The sequence below is a fragment of the Ceratotherium simum genome, chromosome 32, assembly GCF_057802395.1.
Source record: "Ceratotherium simum simum isolate JZ-2026a chromosome 32, ASM5780239v1, whole genome shotgun sequence".
Taxonomy (NCBI): domain Eukaryota; kingdom Metazoa; phylum Chordata; class Mammalia; order Perissodactyla; family Rhinocerotidae; genus Ceratotherium; species Ceratotherium simum.
The window spans coordinates 12,671,953-12,692,825 of record NC_141931.1 but is presented as its reverse complement, the minus strand read 5'-3'; the positions used below and the strand labels follow the sequence as shown (position 1 = coordinate 12,692,825).

Here is a 20,873-nt window from a genome sequence, read left to right as displayed (position 1 = left end):
GGAACAAGCCCCAAATTCAAACAGTTACTAAACATTTCTTTGTGAAATGCTCTGCTGTTTGACAGAATGCAATATTCCCCTCCACCCAACTGGTTGCTGTGGGCAGTCAGTCTGAATGGACTTTAACTACACACAGGCTACCTCCACCAACACAAAACACAGGAACCTGAGGGTGGGGATACCCTGAAGAAGACAGCAGGAGCTTTCTTCGGTTTGTCATCTAAAGCAGAGAGGTGCTGAACCAGCATACTTCTTCTTTAAACCAGATCTGATCTTGATAGTGTACAATGTATATTTTTGTCTTGATTACAGATTTAAATAGATGGTTTTAAAAGCTCCTAAGAACCAACAGCGTTGACATTTATACAATGGGGCTATCCTTTATATTGATTTTTCTTACCTCAACATCCTTTTTCAGTTTTTCCAGGAACACCTTTTTGTTGTTGTCATCAATATAAATCTTTTGGCCCTCGTTAATGAAATCATTATCCTTTAAAGTTGGCAGTTCTTTGGCCTAAAACAAATGAGAGAGAGAATGAGAAAGAAGCTTGATTAAAATCTGAAAAACGCATATGCCTTCCAATCCTGGAGGTTAAGCTTTCACCCTTGGAAATTGAGTTTGCCCTGTTCACTGCAGGGGTCTTAGACCCAATACAACGAAATGTGAGGTGGCTTGATTACCGCAAGGGGGCACCAGTGAGCTATGACTGCTGGAAGCATTCCCACTAGGAATGGAGGGTCAGACATACCCCATATTATCAGGCTTCTGTAACACATTTCATGGTTTTCATAGGAATGAACCTGATTGCTTTCTTAGATTCACTTTCTTACAAGAGGTCTTCTAAGTATAGAATTTGTATTCTTGGAATTCTTCATCAGGAACTCTCAGTTTTCTTACTGGTACAACCCAACTCCACATTCCTCACACTTTTTGGGTAGCCTTTGCTGGGTTCATGTTTAAATTAATATGTTACCTCGTCTCATAAAAGCCCCATCCAGAATCACATCTAATTTCTGAGTCAGGGAGACTATGCAGCTGGAGGTCAGCCATCCACCCTTCCAAGACTTCCTGCTCACCACTCTGCCAAGAAGGGAATTCTGTTTTCATTTGGACAAGGTCAAAGGAAAATGTCTTCTTTTAATATAAAACGTTAAGATGAGAAGTTCTACCCTTTACAAATAAAGAGAGTGGTGGGCTTGTAACTAAACTGTACTTAGCTGATCAACACAAAGTAACGAGTGACTATCAGAACACGGGTCACAAGCAGAAAACACTTCAGCTTGTGCTCCAGCATATAGGATAATGTAGCCATATACTTTTAAATTGGTGTGGCTTATTCTATTTAACTTCGTGCAACCTGCATTCTGGGTGAGTTCAAGACCACCAAACCCCTCCTCGCGTCCTTTCAGCTAACCACAGCTAACCACAGGGTTCCAGTTGAAGGGAACCCAACATAATATATTCCCTTTCTTAGTAGAGTAACAAACACTGGAGTGGTTCCCTTTTCTGTAGGTGTGAATCAAATGAAAAAAAAAAAAAATCCAAGGAAAGAACATATTCTCCTTCCTGGTCCCCACACTGCCTCTCTCCTCCGATAAAACTCACTGGGCCTATCTACTGAACCATCTTTCAAATGCCTAAACTGCTCACTTTTTCTTTTTCTTTTATAAAATATACAGATGTATGTAAACTACTCACATCTATCTGTACACACACACATGCACATACATTATGCACTTCCAAATTAGCAGCAAAGATACTTTAACTTTAAGAAAATCTGAACAGTTTCGTGATTTTGAACTTGATACAGTGACTGCCAAAATAATTATCCTTACAAAGCAGGTGGAGCACGGCTCAGAAACCTGAAGATTCAATTCAACAAGCAGTTACTGAAAGACTGTCACGTACAGGGATGCAGAAATGAACAGGTCAACACTTCTGTTCTAAAGGCGTTTGTAATCTAGTATGAAGACACGAAAGCAAGCAGGTAGAACACAGGGCAGCCTATGTATGTGACATGTACAGATAAATAACACGGTTCTTGGGGGGAGATTGACCTACTGTCACCAACTTTTATGCCGAGTCATAGAGTCTTGAGGAAATGAAAACGCAATGCCATTCTTTATAAAAACTAAGGAGGGGCTGGGTAGATTAACCCCCTAAATTTGTCATTAATAATTTTAAAATAATGCAATAAATGTAAAAGGAAACCCTGGATGTGAAGACAGCACATTAATGTTAGATGTGATGAGTCAATCACACTAGACCTTCAGTTCTTCTATTAGAATTATAAACTTAATGAAGTTTCACAGTGAATGAAATGCAGGGATCTGAAGTTTAACAAACTCATTCAGAGGACAGCGAGAAACATGGGCAAAAAATACAAATTTGGAAGCGCCTGAGAGCAAAGGGTGGAAGCCAGATCTACACACGATAACAGAGATGGCGGAGGATCACGATGCTCTAAGTAGACCACTTGGGCGTTTCTGTCTAACTATGTTCTGGAGATGGGGGTGTGGGTGGGTGGGGTGTTAAGGTTAAGATATCTGCCTCAACTCCACAACTCATTTTATATGTGTAAGAAAAGAAAGGGAGAGGGCTCTTAAGTTTTTGTGTGAGTGAGAGAAACCTGAAGGCAGGGGTGACAGACCAGTGACAAGGCAGCAAATGACACATTAGCTATGTGTTTGTAAGACCGGTCACGTGAATGAAGATAGATGCCCTTTCAGGTTCACCCCAGCAGACTTTCCTCATGTGACAAGGAGAGCATAATCTGCCTCATAAAACTCTGGACACCCTGTACCATGTTACCAAGCTTACTTGTGAATTTCACAGGCACTAGGGATGTATTTAGATTGGATCAAGTTCAAAAAAGGGCAACCAGAATGGTTAAAAGACTTAAAGGCTTACTGAAAGGCTCCAGAGGCAAAGGCGGATCCTTAGCAGGGCAGCAGCTAGAGGAATACAACAGTGGTGGACACACACTGTACCCCCCGCCCCGCCCCCCATGCCTGTGGTACGGCAGAGCGCTTAGGAGCACCAGGGTTTGGAGACAAGAATCTCGAGCTCCCAATCCTGGTCCACTCCTTACTTGCTAGGGACAAGGGCCCGATTCCTGGACCTCTCGGGGCTGTTTGCTTATATGCAGAAGGGGGACAACACCAGCAGCAGCAGCAGCCTTCGGTTCATTCATTCAAGTGCATCGTCCCATTTACTCTTTGCAACAACCTTAACACTTATTCTTAAACTCATTTTACAGACAAGGAAACTGAGTTGAGAGGGATTATGCAACTTAGCTAAGGTCTCACAGCCTGGTAAGTGGAACTGGTAAGCCAGTTCTCACACTGAGATGGGAACCCAGGCTGCCTGACTCGTAGTCATTCAGCTAAGGTAGCGTTGTTCTGAGAATCCGACCGAAACCTGAGTCACACATTTAAATAGTGAGTGGCACTTATTATTATCATCATCGTCACCATCATCACCACTGTGAGCATTCACTAAACTGTGTGGATTTAAAGCTGGTATTACAGGTTGAGAAACCGCATACAAAATATTTTCTTAAAAAAAAAACTTGAACTTCTTTTCAACTAAGAACTAGGTGACAAAGATGAAGTCGCCTGATCATGATTCATCCTCAAGAAAACCTCACTGCTTAGCTTTTAAAATATTTCAGTATATCCCTCTGATAATAAGCAGTGTTCGTATTAAAAACACACCATTGTTTTAAAGTGAGGAAAACGATTATCATCTGAATTAATGAACTTGATAAACTCTTGGTGTAACACTGCCCACAGAGGTGATGTCTGCGGAGCAGCACAGAGACAGCTGTGGGCAGCAACAGAGCCTATCCTTTACTTTGCAACAGTGGATTATTGCACTTAGGAGAGTTTTCAAAGCCTCCAAGTCACTGGGTCTGGTTCTTTAATGGGCGTCTTTCATACCCTTTCCAGCAATGCAGAAGCAGCCGGAGGGCGGAGGAAACCACCACAGCTAACACACCAGCTCAGAAATGCTTCTTAACTGCGGACTCTCCGAGGCTGGCTTCCAGCCAGCGGTCGGCAACCTTTTGGAAGTGGTAGTAGGTTAAGTCTGTATTTATTCACTCTGAATTAAGTTCTCCTGGCCAATTTCGCATAGACTGGGGGCCTCCAAGTGTGACGGGGATTGCGGTACCATACAAGGCACCTGCTGGGAGGCGATGCCAAGAAGGACGAAGCATGGGAGGGAACTGCTCTTCCCACGCCACCCTCCCCAGTCTGCCCGGCCCTGGGCAGGGAGTCCTGCCTGGGGGCTCCAGGAGCTGCTCTCAGGAGGGAGGCTGTGTACAGCCCAGCTCTGCACCGAGTCCAGCACAGCCCCAGTGTAAGGAGGCAGGGTAATTTTCTCTGTTGCATGAGGTCATTCTACCGGGGTGGGCTGGACTCAGAGTGGCATTCACCTCTATTAATGTGACATGTAAATGCACAACCCCGGCTAAAGGCATAAGCAGAGCGACACCATTCCCCCTGCAACCTAGCTCCCCTGCTTCCATTGTTGGGATAAAATTACCAGGATGAACATCCCTCACACTTTCCTGGTGGGTGACGCCGCACCCCAAATCGATTCAGTACGGCCCAGGTTTCTACCTAGGACACAGATGAAACATGTGGTTATGTGTACAGACTGGATCCAGGCTGCCCGGGTTATATCTTAGCTTCTCCAATTATTAGCTATGTGACTTTGGGCAAGTGACTTAACCTCTCTGTGACTTGGTTTCCTCATCTTTAAATAGGGATTAGCAAGCAGCATTGTTGTGAGGATTGCACAAGTTCAATCATACATGTAAAAAGCTCAGGGGCGTGCATGCCACACGGAGAGTTATATACGAACACTGTTACTGTTATCTGCTGGTCATGTTCTCAGGTGTGGCTGGTGGATCTAGAGAAAAACTCATAACTAATAAATCCAGAGCCAGATGTAAAAAAAACGCCACAGACCTGGTGTACCCAAGCGCAAGGTTATTATTTCATGTCCCTGCATCAGACACACGAGGGAACATGGAGGGTACACGAGACAAGGTGCATTAAAGGCGACACTGGCCACAGGCTCATATCCCCCCTGCCCCCCACCTTCACAGCTCCATTCCCTGCTCTCCAAACCTCGACTGTAAATTCTCCTGGCTAGAAAAACCTATGGTCCCTATTAAAAGCTATTCCTAGTCGGAAAACCTCACTGAAAAATACCCTTCTTACTGAAACCCAAATGAGAATAAAATGTTGCTATAATAAAAATTGGATAAATTAACTTTTTGTAGTAATAAAGTATCTAGATTTTATATTAATATGGAATAAAATTTAATACTTTTATACAGATGGTCAAAGGCAGAAACGTGCTGACTTTTGTCTTACCTTAATTTTCCAGGGGTTAGTTTTTCTCAGTGAGTACATTATAATGGGGGGTACTTTAGTGAATGCTATTTTGCTGACTTGAAGCAAAAATTTACTAACTGAAATCTTAGTAGCCAGAAAACATAACCAAACTACTAGAGAGCAATAAACTCATGTGGAATATTTAATTTGCTATGAGGTGTAAAAAGAAAATTGTTTCATTATAAATGTTTTTTTCTTCTTTTTGTAATTACATTACTGGGTGAAAAGTTGGTTTCTTTTAAAGCATAGTACTATAGGCTGTTCCTCAGCAAGTTTATATTCTTCAATAGTAAGAAACACACTAGGTAACCATATTGGTCATGTCAAAAATTGTTTATGTGTAACTAAGACACAAATGAGCATGGGCGAGAGAGTTAACATATAGCAGCAACTGCCTCAGAGCCTGAAGATACCAACACGTGGATAATATTTTAAATGTATAAACGCTGCTGAATATAAATAATTACTGATTATTCCCTAGGGTTCAATAAAAGATATAAATGATCTCTAAGGACAGATTCAGCCGAGGTTTGAGGTAAAAATGGAAAAAATATGCAGAACTAACAGCTACAAAGTTCAGAGCTCTCATTTTTAGAAATGAATGTGTGCCTCCGTGGCCCGCTCAGCAGACAAAGACTCGGGAGTGAAGGCGGTGGCCGGAGAGAAGTTACAGATCCTGGGAGGGAAGGAGGCACAGGGCTCTGCTGCTTCCCATCACAGTGGTAGAAAGGAGAGAAAAAACAAGGCTTTAGAATTTCCCTTCTAATATAAAAATACTTCGCACTTTTTATAAAAACTTGAAAATTTCAAATTACTAAAAATTTTGCAGATTCTCTGAAAACAAAACCAAAAAATAAATGTTTAACAAAAGGATTTAAATTTTATATTGGTTTCAAATGTAAGTTAACCTGTTTGTAATATATATGTGTACACACACACATATATAATAATATATATTACATCATACATACATATATAATTACTCGTTTCATTGTGTTCTGTGATTTGATGTATGATTGCTGTCATTTGCATGGAGTTTAGTAATATTGGATATTTTAAGGGTTAATAAAGCCAGAAATTATTTAGAAATCTTATTTTAGTGAGAGTTAAAAAATCTAATAATCTCTTAGATGACTCAAAACACTTTTTTTTTTAATCGCAAATATTTTAAATCTCGAGCCTGCCCGGTGGTGTAGAGGTTAAGTTCACGCGTTCTGCTTCAGTGGCCCGGGGTTCACTGGTTCGGATCCTGGGCACAGACCTAAGAACTGCATATCAAGCCATGCTCAGGCAGCATCCCATGTACAAGAGCTACAACTCTACAACTATGATACACAACTATGTACGGGGGCTTTGGGGAGAAAAAGAAGGAAGATGTTAGCACAGGGCCAGTCTTCCTCAAAGAAAAACATTTTAAATCTGTATTTACAGTCAAAAAAATAACTTCAAATACACAGAATTGAAACTAAAATGATACTGGATTTTATCATTATTCTATAATTATATTAAATTACACAAAGAGTCTGTTGTATTTTAAATTACCACTAACAAGAGGAAAATAAAAAATACATGTATTTAAAATGCACAAAGCCAAAATTTATATATAGAGAGCCACGTTTTTCTTTTAGCCTGGATGAAAACCTTAATAGGGAGATGAAATGTTCTCCTGTCACACTTGAGTGTTTAATGCAAACAGGATTTTGGCACCAGAAGGTTTCAATGCAAAGGATAATATATAGCATACTACTCAGTGATTAAAGGACTTGTATTTCAGAAAGAAATGAATTTTTGTACGATGTGCTCATTTGGCAACTCATTTTAAAAAAGTCTAATTGTAAGCCTTGATGTCAAAGACTGCTGCCCGGTGTCCCCTTGATGGGCCATACTGTGACACGTGGATCTGAATACACAACATAAAAAATATGTACTAATTATTGTCTCATGTTAGGGACTGCTTCTGTTCCCGATTTACTTGTCATTCCAAGCTCACCTAAATGAAAATAAACTTGTGAAAAAAGAATAAACCCCCTTTCACCAGGATTGCCAGAAAACTTCATAAAAATCAGACTCTGGGGGGCTGAAATTACTCCAGAAATATTTCTGAAAGGGAGAGAATTTTAGGAAATCTTTATGTTGGAGCTAGGATAAAGATAATTTGATTGAATAACATCATATACGTGGTATCAATTTGGGGGTAATAAGAGATGTTAGAGATTTATAATAAAATCAGTTCTGCTTCTCAAAACATCCAAGCCACAAATTTGATACATCAAAAGGCAAATTATTGAATATGGGTAAAGTTCATAGAGAAGTAGCAAAGATAACAGATGTTTTCTCACAAAAAGCACATATAACAACCTTCTTGAACAACATAAGTGGAATGTCTATATAAGTTCATGGCTGGGGAATGACCCAACAGGTCATTAATAACCTGTAATTTCCACAATGAGAATGTATACACATTTGTGACCAGCATCTGGATGCGCAAGTTTCATAATTATTATTTTGGACCCGCTTGTCTACGTGTAAATGTAGAAAGAAGCTATACCTCAATATACTTGTGAAACAGAGCTGCAATTAAGAAGCACAAAACTGGATAAGCCCTATCATAATTTTGCAATTTAGAACTGTTAAGGCTGGTGGAACCCAGCTGTTGGTTATTTATTTTTCCTAAAATTTTCAAGCTAATATTTAAAAAGTGAAATTTATTCCTTTTCTAATATTGTTATACTCTTCAGAACATAATGGTCCTTCAACTCTAAGTGACAATGTTAATGGTGATGGCTTGGTTTTCCTCCCCAGGCTGTGATGTGACAGTTAAGTTGCAATCAAGACCTACAAAATAGGTTGGTTACAATCTGATCGGAAGATTCTGTTGCAGGGATGTCAATGGTGGTAATCTAAGAAATGTCAAACTCAAGAAGTCTGAAAACTCAAGAACTTTGCTATGTCCTATAGTTTCTGGTTTAATACTAATCTAGTGAATATCGTAATTTTATTATTTTAATAATTATACATCTGCAGCAGCTTGGCTTAAATTCAGACCACAGACGAAATTTTGGAAGTCTTCTCTCCACCCCAACTCTTTCTGGAACCAGTTGAATAAGAGTTGTCAGCTTAAAAAACTTCCCATCTCTAACAGCACTGCTCCACGTACGCTTGGGATACTGAGTTGAGTTCATTCCAGTGAAATAACAATGAATCTAAGGCAACGGGGTGTTTATACACCACCACAGGCCAGAGTGGCTTGAGGACTTTAATGCTGGCATGTAGGAGATGCTCACAAGAGTCATTGTATGTTATCTTCTTTTTCACAACTCTTCCCAAATTCCAAATGAATCGAATCTTAACTCCACTTCCCAGAATAACCCCCGTGGTTTACATTAGAGGGTTCTTAAGGCTTGCTCAGACATCTGCTAATATAATACGACGGCTCAGAACATTTTCCCCATTAATAATAGCCATCACCTTAACCCACACCTAGAACAGACAGGATTTTAGTGACTGTCAAGCCCAAGACTTCTCAAAGCAAAGCCTGCTGCCAGCCTGCACCTCTGCAGGAGAAGACAGCTTCACTGGAAACAAGAGATTCTTACAAACACTAAAGTATGAGAACCAATAATACAATCAAATCCTTTAATTTTACGAATGAGGACAAAGTCAAATGATTTATCCCCAAACCCCAAACTTCCCTTAATGCCAGAGCAGGGCTGGGACTCAAGATTCACAACTTTGGGTGCCAGGATAGGTGTTCTGAACACTGGCTGGCAAAAGGAAATGATGTACTTCTATCTGGGGAGAAAGGTAATTTTACAGAAGGTTAAAACGTCAGCTGAGTTCAGGGCCTAAGAACCTTGACAATCTCCCTTGAACTGATCATCCGCTGACGGCGGAAAAGGCAGCACTTTTTAACTGAAGGACACACTGCTGTGCTCTTGTGCCTTAGGCTCCCAGCCTGCCATCTTTGTCACCTTGCCTTTAGCTGCGGCCCAAAGAACCCGAGAGAAGTAGTAATTAATTATAATTTTTACAATTTAAAGATCACAAAAGCAATGCTGAAAACTGGTTTAGGGAAGCATTTTTCAATGTGAGGGTATTAATGATTAATTCTCCTGAACCTTCAGTTGGTAATAGGTAAAATGTCAGAGATGGTGACAGTCACTTAATTGCTAGTGCAATTCACAATGCCTAAGAATTGACAAGGCGGCTTTTGTAGCCCATTATCAAAGTGTCAACAATGATTATTGCCAATATAGTCATACAAATGCCAATTGCAGGGCAGCTGTTTTCTCTCAAATGGGTTCCAGGGAGAAGGTTATATGTTAAAAGGAATCTTCTTATTGTGACCCTAAGACTCCATTACACAGGCTTTACTTTACCTAATAAAATCAGACATGAGTTTGGTGAAGAACTGTGCAGAACGATGAACAAAATGCATATTTGTGTAAATCCCCAGGACTCTCTCTCTCAAGAACACGGGCTTTTTAAAGAGTCAGGTCAAATCCCCCAGAAATCAAGTGAGTCCAGTTATGTTTTCTTTTACTTGCCCGGATTCCCTGCTGAGTAGCTGGCTTGCTGGCAGCATGCTAAGACTGTCATTTGTAAAAAGCAGTCTGCTCAGCTATAATTACTAATTTGATGTCACACTGGAATTGCAGTGCAGCTGTGAAAAGATCGACCACCAGGGAGATTCGAGTTTCTCTGTCTCATTTAGAGGGGGCTAAACTGCTGGAGCCGTGAATGGGAGATGCCCTTCCATTAAAAAGGAAAGAATTAAGGAATAAAACAAGTCATAGCAGCTGTCAGAATCTGACAACGGTTTAAGAAAAAAAAAGCACGTTCTGCTCTTTTTTTTAAAATTCAAGACATCTGTACATGCATGTTCTGATACTTGTTGCCATGAAAGTGATTCCATTATTGTTGGAATATAACTTCTTTCTTTCCTTCAGTTCCAGCTTCATTATTATGCTAATACAAATCACACTAATTACATGTCAAGCTGAAATCGAAGGGATGGGACTTGTCGGCACCTATATCACTAAATATTTGAAATGACGGTTTTAAAACTTGTCATCAACAAGTTAAAAGTATAGGAAATTAAAAGTTATAATGACTCAAATGAAAGAACTAAGAATTCAGATTACTAATTGATGGAGGTTCTCTATGAAAATTGTTCTTTGCACCATGACAATCCTTTTGTAGAGAATATGGTTACACAAGGATAGCAATGAAAATAATATTCTTGCGAATCATTTGGTTTCATTTATAAAAGGCTAAAATGTAGAAAATAAGTATTTTTAACCTTCTCCAAATATTTCTAACCAGAGGTAACAGTGATTGTTTTGATAACATTTATGGTTTTATTTGTGAAGACAAAGAATGGCATGCTTTTTGGAAGAGTCAAAAATATTAACTGATCAGGGAAGGAAAACCTGAAAACTGACAAAAGAAGGAAAGCAAAGACATTTTTAGAACTTAAAAACCCAATGTTTCTAAGAGTTCAGCTCCATTAATACATTTCACTTATTCTTACATATTACAGTTTAGTAAATGTTACCTCAGTTGTCGTGAGATTATAAACAAACTGCCATATCAGAGAGACACGATGCCCCATTGTCAAGGCAGGCACAGGCTCCATCAATGACCAACTTTAATTACTTTTACATTCTATATCTTCAAGCTGTTTCCTCTCGCCCCTTCCCAGTGACTGTCTGTAATCTAGAAGGGCAGGTGGGATGGCCTTTTGGAGCCACTCCTTCTGGAAGAAGAGCTATCATGAACCCCAAGCCCAGAAAGAAGTAGACAGCGTTGAATTCTTCCTCAGGGCAATCGTGTAGACAATTTTACTGTTTACAAAGTGTAAGATATAGTAACAATGTTTTTGTCCATGTAGTGAATGTTTCCTTGTTCATCTTCATGATTCATGGGATCAATATGATTCTTTTGGTAATATGTCCCTTAAAAAAAGGAGAGAGAGAAAACTCCCAAACATTTAGAAGGTGGTACCACATGGTGCTCAGAAATGTGAGCTCTGGGCTGGAACCCTGGCTCCGTCACATCATAACTGTGGCACCGTGGATGAGTTACTTTCTGTCAAGTAACTTCTTTTACTCAAAGGAAATCATAATAGCAGCTACCTCATAAGGTGGTTGTAAGGATTACGTGACCAAATTCATGTAAAATTTAAAACAGTGTCTGGCATATAGTATACACTCAACAAATGTCAGTTACTATTACTTACCTTTCTAAATCCCAATATATCACAATTAACAGTAAAAAAATCAACCCCAGAATAAGGTAAGGTTTCACCTCTGCCATTGACTGTGAGAGGCAGCACGGGCACTTAAGCTTCTGGGTCTCAAATCTGTCACATGCGAGGTAGGGAAACTGAACTCTGACCTCTTAAGGTCCCTCCCATCTCTGACTTCTCTAAGCCCACCCCTAAGGGAGATGTTTTGAGGAACATCTGGCGCATATTCGATACAGGATAAAAGCATCCTGGCAGCATTCTCAGAAAAGTGGGTTTCTGTTAAACAAATTTTATAATTTCATGTCTTTTCACAGAAAGCTACACCACTATAGGGCTAAACATTTTTGGAGAGGTGGGCAGTGGAACTGTGGTGAATGCCATGGGCTTCTGGAAAGTGTGTGGTCTACAGGCAGAACAGTGGAGGGGAAGATAAGGAACTGAATGATCTGCTTCTGATGAAATATTAACAGCTACAAGGACATCAAACACTTGTGGCTTTCCTTCAGACGTGTCCTTGTTTTATGACTCAGGCTTCAGCAGCAACAACCCCATTGGCTACAACTGCGTTTCTTGGCATTGGTTATTGTCAGAGCAGACCAAGCCCTTGGTGATGGAACCTGAAGAAATCAAAATAAACAAAGGAAAAAAAAGGCCGCTAGCAGTAGTCTCAAGGGACTTGGGAACAGAGTAAAAACAGAGCCACCAACGTGGAGTAGTAGATCACGTCCACAGTTTTCCCTCGGGGGCTGGCTTCTTGTTATGATGCTGAAAAGTCTGTGTGGCTCTTTGAATAGTCCAGACTGGGATTTTCTCCTAGGAAAAAATAATACTAAAGCTTGGAGCTTCTCATGGACTAAAACATAAACACCCACTTGAGTCTTTGGCACCTGGAAGAAATGTTTAGTCATAGCAACATGGAAGTCGACCATCCATGGTTTCTGCTTCTTTTGGCCAAAGTTGGTGCCTTCAGGATGATTTACATGGTTGAAGTGTAAAAATATATTCACTAACGCACAGTAAAAAGACAAACTGTCAAAGAAGGATCCACCGTTTCCTTTTCTCTTCCTACCTCCTAACCCACTGCCATCTAGCTTCTGCTCCACCCATCATCATTGACATGGTCACCAGTGATTTCCCTGTTGGTAAGTCCAATGGGTAATTCTCAGTCTTCACCCTACCTGACCTTGCAGAAGCATCCAATTCTGGGAAAGTTCTCTTTCTCTGGTTTCAGGGATACTTCTAGAGTGCAAGTTTCATAAGAGTAGGGGCAGTGTTTGCTGAGGCATTTCTCATAATGCTTGGTAAAATGCCTGCTCATATTAGATGCTCGATAAATATTTGAAGAAATGATCCAGACTTTCCTGGCTCATCTCCTGTCTCTTCGGCTGATCCTTTGCAGGACTCTTCCTTTACCCACTCCTTAAACGATGATGTTCTTCTGGGCTGGTTCTGGACACGCTTCTCTTCTACTCCACACACCCTTCCCAGGTGACCTCATCTACTCTCCTGTCTTTGCTGATCACCCTTCCGGTGAGGTTTCTCATGCCCTTTTTCCCAGCTGAAACCCTCTCTGCAGACTCTCATGCCTATTGGGCATCTCTGTTCTGATGCCTCATTGACATTTCAAACTGTTCCTCCCTCTCTGCTCCCCTTTCAGCCAGTGGAATCAATACCTGCCCAGCTGTCCAAACCGGAAACTGGGAGTCATCCTTAACCCTGCCCTCCCTCCACACACAATCCCCAGCACAATCACCTCCCACATTCAATCTCCGAGTTCTGTGGATTCTTCTTCCTAAATCTCCCTATGATCTGTCCTCTTCCATCATCCCAACTCAGGCCCCCATCTTATCTGGGCTATTTCAACAGCACTTCCAACTGGTCCTGCTGACGTCTGTGGCCTCATCTTACCCTCCAGCTACAGCACCAAGCGCTCCCCCTCTGCACCCTTGCACATGCTGCTCTTTCTTGCCTTTTTCCTTGGCTAACTCCTACTTATCCTTCAGGTTTCCAAACATCACCTCTTCCAGGAAGCCTTACCCTGACCCCACCAAGCCAGAGTTAGGGGCCCTCACTACGTGCTTCCTATCAGAGTGCTTATCACATGATACTGTCATTTCCTCTTTAATGGCTGTATCTTCTGCTGGATGTGTCTGTGTGGTTCACTATTTTAGCCCCTGACACTGGGACAGTAACTGTAAAGATATTCACAAACACTTCTGAATGGATAAAAGTAGATTTCCAAATCTGTAAAACTCAAATCAAAACGGAATGATATCATTCTAAAAGAATTTGATTTAAAAAACAAAAAACTTGAGCCCAGTTTTCAAATGGTCAAAAGACGACACTTCCCAAGGTAATGAGGAGGAATAACCGAGAGGACAGGGGTGCCTTTCAGACAAGCAGACGTCAGTTGTGGTCAGTTTAAGTTTACATCCAGAAAGCTCCTTCCCAAACTCTTATTCGAACTGATCCTTCAAGTTGACTCTGTTTATAATCTTGCATAATAAACGAAATGTGGTTCAAGTATTACCTAATGTGCAGTGACTCAGGAAGAGATAAAAAGATGTTGTCTCCTCATTCCTAATTCTTTAAGCAAAAAAGACTCTAATCGTATCTTAACAGTTTACAGTTGGAAACGAGTTGGAAGCTCCTCCAAGACAGCATTTTACAGGTGAAGTTGAAGCTCAGCAGCCTCATTTTACTAGTGAGAAAACCCAGGCTCAGAGAGGCAAAAAAAAACAAACAAAAAAACCCAACTTAATTCAGGCCATGCCCGGCTAGTTAGCGGTAAGGACCCTGCGCGCTGTACCCACCCGTCGGGATCACAAGTTGGTGCACAGGGAGCAGCTGAGTTTTCAAGACCATGTTGCATGTGAAACGTTTCTTTCAACCACACTTAAAACTAATAACAGTGTCATTATTCAACAGAGGGGTGGCCAGCTACTCGGAGGAAGAGAACTGAAGTAGAACACTCCTCAGTTCAACACTGTGCTTCTCGCTGGGGCAGCAAGAGGAGAACCAGGAAGAACCCAGTGGTGGAAGTCCAGAAAGAACGAATGAAACCAAGAGGCACCGATGCGCAGGCCCACATGACCGCGGTGAGGACTATGTCAGGGTACTCACCTTTTCTTTGTCGCTAGCCTCTCTAGCCACTGTGGAGCCCTGAAACACAAAAACATAATAAAAACATGCACATGTGAGGCATCAGGTTTCACACGTTTAAAATATGCAGACGTTCTGGGGCAGAGCACAGAAGTCAATGAGCACCGAGTTTGCTCCGGAGCCTCATTCTGAGTGAGCTCTGTCCCCTCCCCAGTCACTACGTTCTGCTCAGTGTGCGCTGCTCCTCTGCAGGTATCCTGTCCACTCATCAACCACCCTTTCCCGATCGTGTCACTGTGCTGTCTTTTCCCTGATTCTTGTCCCTCTGCTGGAAATCAGAAAACTTGACAACTACTGAACAATAACTTACTAAACACAGGATCAAAACCACACTCTCCTTCGTGACTCAATTGCTGGAAATGGTTGGTCTTAGGGTCCTCACAGGTGAAGGGGGCCACCAGCTGGCTGCACTGACCAGTGGGGCATGAAATGCCTCTTTTCCCACACAAGGTCCTCCAGATGGGGGCGTGTCCTAGCCCTCTGCCTGCCTCCCTCGCCTGTTTTGGGCTAGTGATGAACATGTCTCCCTCACTTACTCTGAGTAAGACTCTGTGGGTGCTTCACATGGGAGATCCCTTCAGACACACATGTTCACTTGCACCTCGTCTATCCAGGCCCTCGGCTGAGCAAAGAGGTATCAAGTGGAAGCAAATACAGGTCTTGATCTCAGAGATTTCTACTCTACTGCACTGGTTTTCAAAACTCTGCCTCAGAGCTCTGGGGGTGTCCGAGGCGACCAGAGTCCACCTCAGACGGGGGCGCTTGGGGTGGAGTTCAGGAAGAGAAACCTTCTTTTGTTTGTGGAAGATTTTAATGCAAAAGAAATGTGGAAAAACGAAGGCCAGTGAATCCCTAACTATGTCAATACAATAACGGCCGTTTATTTTTTGTGCTCCTCAGTGACCACTTAGCAGTGCCTGACACTCACTGAATACACGGTTGGAGAAGGATCACAGAGCAATTTACTGCTCTCCCTCCCCCTCCAGCACCGGACACCCAGCCACGACTAGGTCAGGGGTGTGATTCGCTTACCTGACCACCTCTTAAATAGCCACTTATTGCCCCGGAATAACTGCATTAGCCAATCATTAAGAGAACTTATATGTAACTCGGGAAAAGTTAAAGTAGCTTCTAGATTGGCCATTCATAAAGAAATCAAAATTGTTACTCTATGACCATCTTCCCTGCCAGTGGCTCAGGCACTGATTAGGATGCGTACCCTGTAATTCACAGATGAGGAGACTCCTCGTATTGGGGAAGGGAGCCTTGACCAGGCCGGAGTCTCCCCCAGGGCAATTCTCCACCCCCCTGGCGCTCAGCATTCCCAGCTCCGGTGGATCTGAGAGACCCTGCTGCCAGCCCAGGGAAAATGCTCAGTTTCTTGGGGACATGTCAGAGGAGCACAAAGCTGACCCACCAAATAAAGAGGGACGGTGTGAATCGTTCATGAAGGAAAACCTGTGGCCTGTTCCATAACCACAGCACGCACCCCTCTGCACAGCTATCCCTTGCAAGGGTCTGTTCCTCCCTTTAGGGATTCTTGAATATGGGTCACAAATACCTTCCTTTACACACTGATTTCTAACAAGGAATGTTCCCAAATTAAAAAAAAAAACTGGGGACATTTGTAATACTTGAGCACTGCCTATGCTACTGGGCAGAGGAAGAAACTATTTATTCCTCTTTGTATCCTTAACCAAGTTTTTGGTGTGCGTGTGTGTTTTCCCTCCTCCAATACAATTTACCCTCCTTCTGATTCTCAGTGAAGCTTCATCCCTATGTAAATACAGATCATTAGCCTGGAAAACACTCATCCAAGTTCAAATTAATTCAGAATAAAAAATTAACACAAAAATAGGAAAGTAAGATTAGTAAGTCAAGGCCAGAGTTTGAGCTATGAATGAAATGATGCCAGATGTCCAGGTTCCATCACCGCTGAAAGTCCTGGCAAGAACAGAATTTATTTATTCTACCAGCTAAAAAGGGAGACGAAATTATGAAGTTCAAGGCAAATTCAAACTATACTGTCCAGTCTATAAGTATAATTTACATCAAGATACGTTTACTAGATGCCTACTTGAACGAGGCACTATCTTAGGCATTTCAGGGGGATAAACAAGAAAGTAGGACAAAAATTTGCCTGTAAGGCACTTACTCAGTAGCAGAATGGATGAGACAACCATATTTCATTGACCAATTCCCATATGCTATGCATTATGCTGGACAGGACATATCCATATCTCATTTAACCCTCACAACAACCCAGCAAAGGTAGGTAAAATTATCCCTTTTACAGATGAAGAAACTGAAGGTCATTAAGGTTCAGCAACTTGCACACAGCTGACAAGTGATAAAACCAGGACATGTGGCTTCAGAGGTCACTCTGGTTTCTTACATAGGCAAGTCAGACAAGCGAAGAGTCCTGTAATCCTCAACCGAGTACACTAAGTAGCACGGCAAAGGCTTCGAGAGAGAGATGGTGCTGGAAAAGTGGTGTGTAAGAGGGTGGGGATTTCTACCAGGGGCAATTCCAGGGAACAAAATGGCTATGACTTGGAGGCAGACTGAGCAAGGCTGTATTTGGGAAGCTTATATGGTTTATCCCAACTCCAGAGGGTAGGAGATGAGCCTAGACCATTTTCCCTCCCTTAGACTAGCTTTTCTCAAAGTGTGGTTCAGCACCCTGGGGTCTCAAGACCCTTTCAGGGGTCTGCAAAGTCAAACCTAGCTTTACAGTAATAGTGAGACAGTATTTGCCTTTTTCACCATCTTGATATTTGCATGGAGATTGCAAAAACAATGATGGGTAAAACTGGTGGCAGCTTAGCACAAATCCAGCAGTGGCACCAAATGGTACTAGTAGAGTTTGTCATAAAATATATATACATATATGAATATCCTTGATGAAGCAATGAAATTAGTTTTATTAAATCTTGACCCTGGAGTACACATCTTGTCGATATTCTGTGTGGGAAGTATACAATACGCACTTCTGTTTATAAAAAAGGAATGGCTTAAGAACAGTCATTTTTGTGATGGTTTGAGTTATGACCTAAACTAGCCGTGTTTTTATGAAATAACATTTTTACTTGACAGAATAACTGGCCATCTATGTTTATTCAGATCTAGGCATTTGGAATATATTTGCTCAAAGATGAACAAAGCTGCTGAGCTCATGTCGGGGGGCTGTGCGCTGTCACTTCACAGAAAACAACTGACAGAACTTGTTGCCAGTGGTAAAATTTGAGCTTTCAAGTGAAAATTAGAATTTTAAAAAACTTGTATTCACCACTCTGAGCTTGACAGCTTCTCAATACTCAGACTTTTCTGATGAGACTGGTGATGATATTAATGTGACTTCTTGATATTGTACAGTCACGCCTTGCTTATTGACAGGGATACGTTCTGACCGAGAAACTCGTTGTTAGGCAATTTTGTCACTGTGTGAACATCACAGAGTGTATTTACACAAACCTAGAGGGTATAGCCTACTGCAGACCTAGGCTGTATGGTGCTAATCTTATGGGACCACTATCATATATGTGGTCCGTCGTTGATGGAAACGTCCTTATGTGGTGCATGACTGTACAATGAAATGTGTCTGTTATTTGGAAGAGCACGTACTCAGTGAACCCATCCGTTCCAAATGACCAAAGCATGATGTATTTAGAGCAATGCATGCAGACCAGTGGATTTTAATGATTCCACATTGAAACTAAGCTTTGAGGAATTACCACTTGTCAGGTTTTGGTATAATATCAAAGTAGAATATCCACAAATTTCTGAAAAAGTTAAAACATCCTCCTCTCCTTTTCTAACTACATATTTGTTTAAGGTCTGATTTTCTTCATATACTTCAATCAAATAACAGATACTCCAACTGTCTCATATTAAGTCAGACATTAAAGAGATTTGCAAAAACGTGAAACAATGCCACCTGTCACTAAATTTTTTGATTTGGAAGATACTATAGTTATTTTTCATAAAAGTATGCTAACATAATAGTAATAATAATACATAATTTTATTATTTTAAATTAAAATAAGTATTAAAAATTTTCTCATATTAATTTCTAACATTGTAAATCTCAGTAGACATAATCTACATAAGCACAAGCTTTTGGGGGTCCTCTTTTAAGAGTGTGAAGGAATCTGAGATAAAAAAATTTGAGATCCACTGACAAAGACCAAAGAGGTTGGCAAACTTTTTCTGAAAAGAGTCAGAGGGTAAATGTTTTAAGCTTTGTGGTCCACAATGGTCTCTGTAGTAACTACTCAATTCTGCCATTATAATGTGACAGCAGCATACACAACACAGAAACAATGATCACGGCAGTATTCCAATAAAACTTTATTTACAAAAATGGCCAAGGTGGATTTGCCATGCAGGCAGGTCATAGCACACCAACTCCTAACCTGGACATTCTCCATCTAAGTCAGTGATCCTAGAAGTCAGATCATCTCACTCCACTCTCACAATTTCCAGCAGAAGGCCTCTTACTCAATGCCAATGAAATAGCCTGTCTCAGGGCCTGTTCCCTCTTCTGGAAATGTCCTTCCCTCAGCTCATTCCCTCACCTCCTTCAGGTCTGCTCCAGTGCCATCCTCCCAGTGAAACCTTCCCTGACACCCTATTTAAAACTGTATCCCTTCCCCAGCCTTCCTCATCTTTACTTCTATCCATGGCATTTATCACTTCCTAATATGCTAGATGATTGACTTAGCACTGTTGGTTATTGTCTGTCTCTTCCCACCAGAATATCAGTGCCTTGAGCACATGTTTGGTCTGTTTTTTTCATCACACTATTCCCAGCACCTGAAACAGTGCCTGGTACGTAGTTGGTGTTTAAGAAATACTTGTTGAATAAATTAGACATGATACCTCTAATATGTTCAAGGGTCTTCTGGCAAAGCCAGCAAGTGATCCTTGCTCAACACGAAGGAGTGCACGGCTCGTTGCCTGGTAGCTTTAAGCTCTGAGCACCTCCTGAGCATTTAGCACAATCAATTACAACATTTACAATGTGGATGAGTAAGCTTCATTACTTAATACAAATCAACAAAATCAATCTCACCTTTAAGTCGTATTTCCTATATACAGATAAACGGTGGCTGAACACATTTCTTGTAACAATCACATAGATTTCAACTCCATCAACATTAAGCCGGTACATGCCCAAGAATTGAGGAAGAAGGGTGATCCCATGACATTCCACTATATACTGCATAGGAGAGAAAGAAATAGGGAAAAAAAAATTATCCAATCAAAAGGTGCTTGTTCAGATGTAAAATATAACTCTTTCGCTCATGGTGTTTATACAAAGTGAAACTCTCCAACCATGAAGGTCCTATTTGCAGAAAATGACCATGTTTGTACTATTTGGCAAGGATCTGTGTTGACCATATATACACAGCTAAGAAAATTCGACTTTACCTCCAAAGAGATATTTTTTCCTAACATTCTAAACTAATTTGTCAAGTCAAAACTGGGATATAATATAATTGTGGAGAGAGCCCAGTGTTGGAAGCTGGGAGGGTTGGGCTCTAGTCCTAGCTTTTCTGTTCATCACTGAGATTGTAATGTCTGGGGAAGCTAAGCTTCCCAGCACAGCAACGGTCTGAAGGGAGGGTGCTGTGCTACCATGGAGCACTTGCTCCTGTTCTAGACACACGGAGATTCTCTGGCCCCACGTTGGGTTTCATCAAGTCCATTAGATGAGTCCCAGCTTTGACCCCATTTCCAATTAGTGTTGCAAAAATACAACACGAGTCTATAAGTCTTTAATGGCCGTACTCTAAAAGGCCACAAGATGGAGACACTTCTTAAAAGCATATCTTTATAAAATGGGTCCCACTTTACAAAGGAAAGTCAGGTTTTCCTTTCTTTCAAATGAGGGAGGAAGAAGATTTCAAAAAAGCTCTTTTATGTCCACGACACGTGTGTGAAATCTCTAAGCTATTGAATAGCATGAAGAGTATGAATCCAAAACTATAAAAATTGTACACGCTGCACGTATTTACAGAGAGATGCCTGGAAGAATGGTCAGCAAATG

The 20,873-nt window shown here is 41.3% G+C and overlaps 1 protein-coding gene across 2 annotated transcripts in view; it reads right to left on the bottom strand.

Annotated features, from left to right (window-relative positions):
- PIP4K2A (phosphatidylinositol-5-phosphate 4-kinase type 2 alpha) overlaps positions 1-20,873 on the bottom strand; it is a 167,011-nt gene that overhangs the window by 16,136 nt on the left and 130,002 nt on the right. For both annotated transcript variants that reach the window (XM_004425300.3, XM_087420752.1), the window contains exons 5-7: positions 19,896-20,042; positions 14,783-14,821; positions 401-514 (exon numbers count right to left, since the gene is read on the bottom strand). In XM_004425300.3, the coding sequence (XP_004425357.1) occupies positions 401-514; positions 14,783-14,821; positions 19,896-20,042 (300 nt within the window). The remainder of the gene's footprint in view (positions 1-400; positions 515-14,782; positions 14,822-19,895; positions 20,043-20,873) is intronic.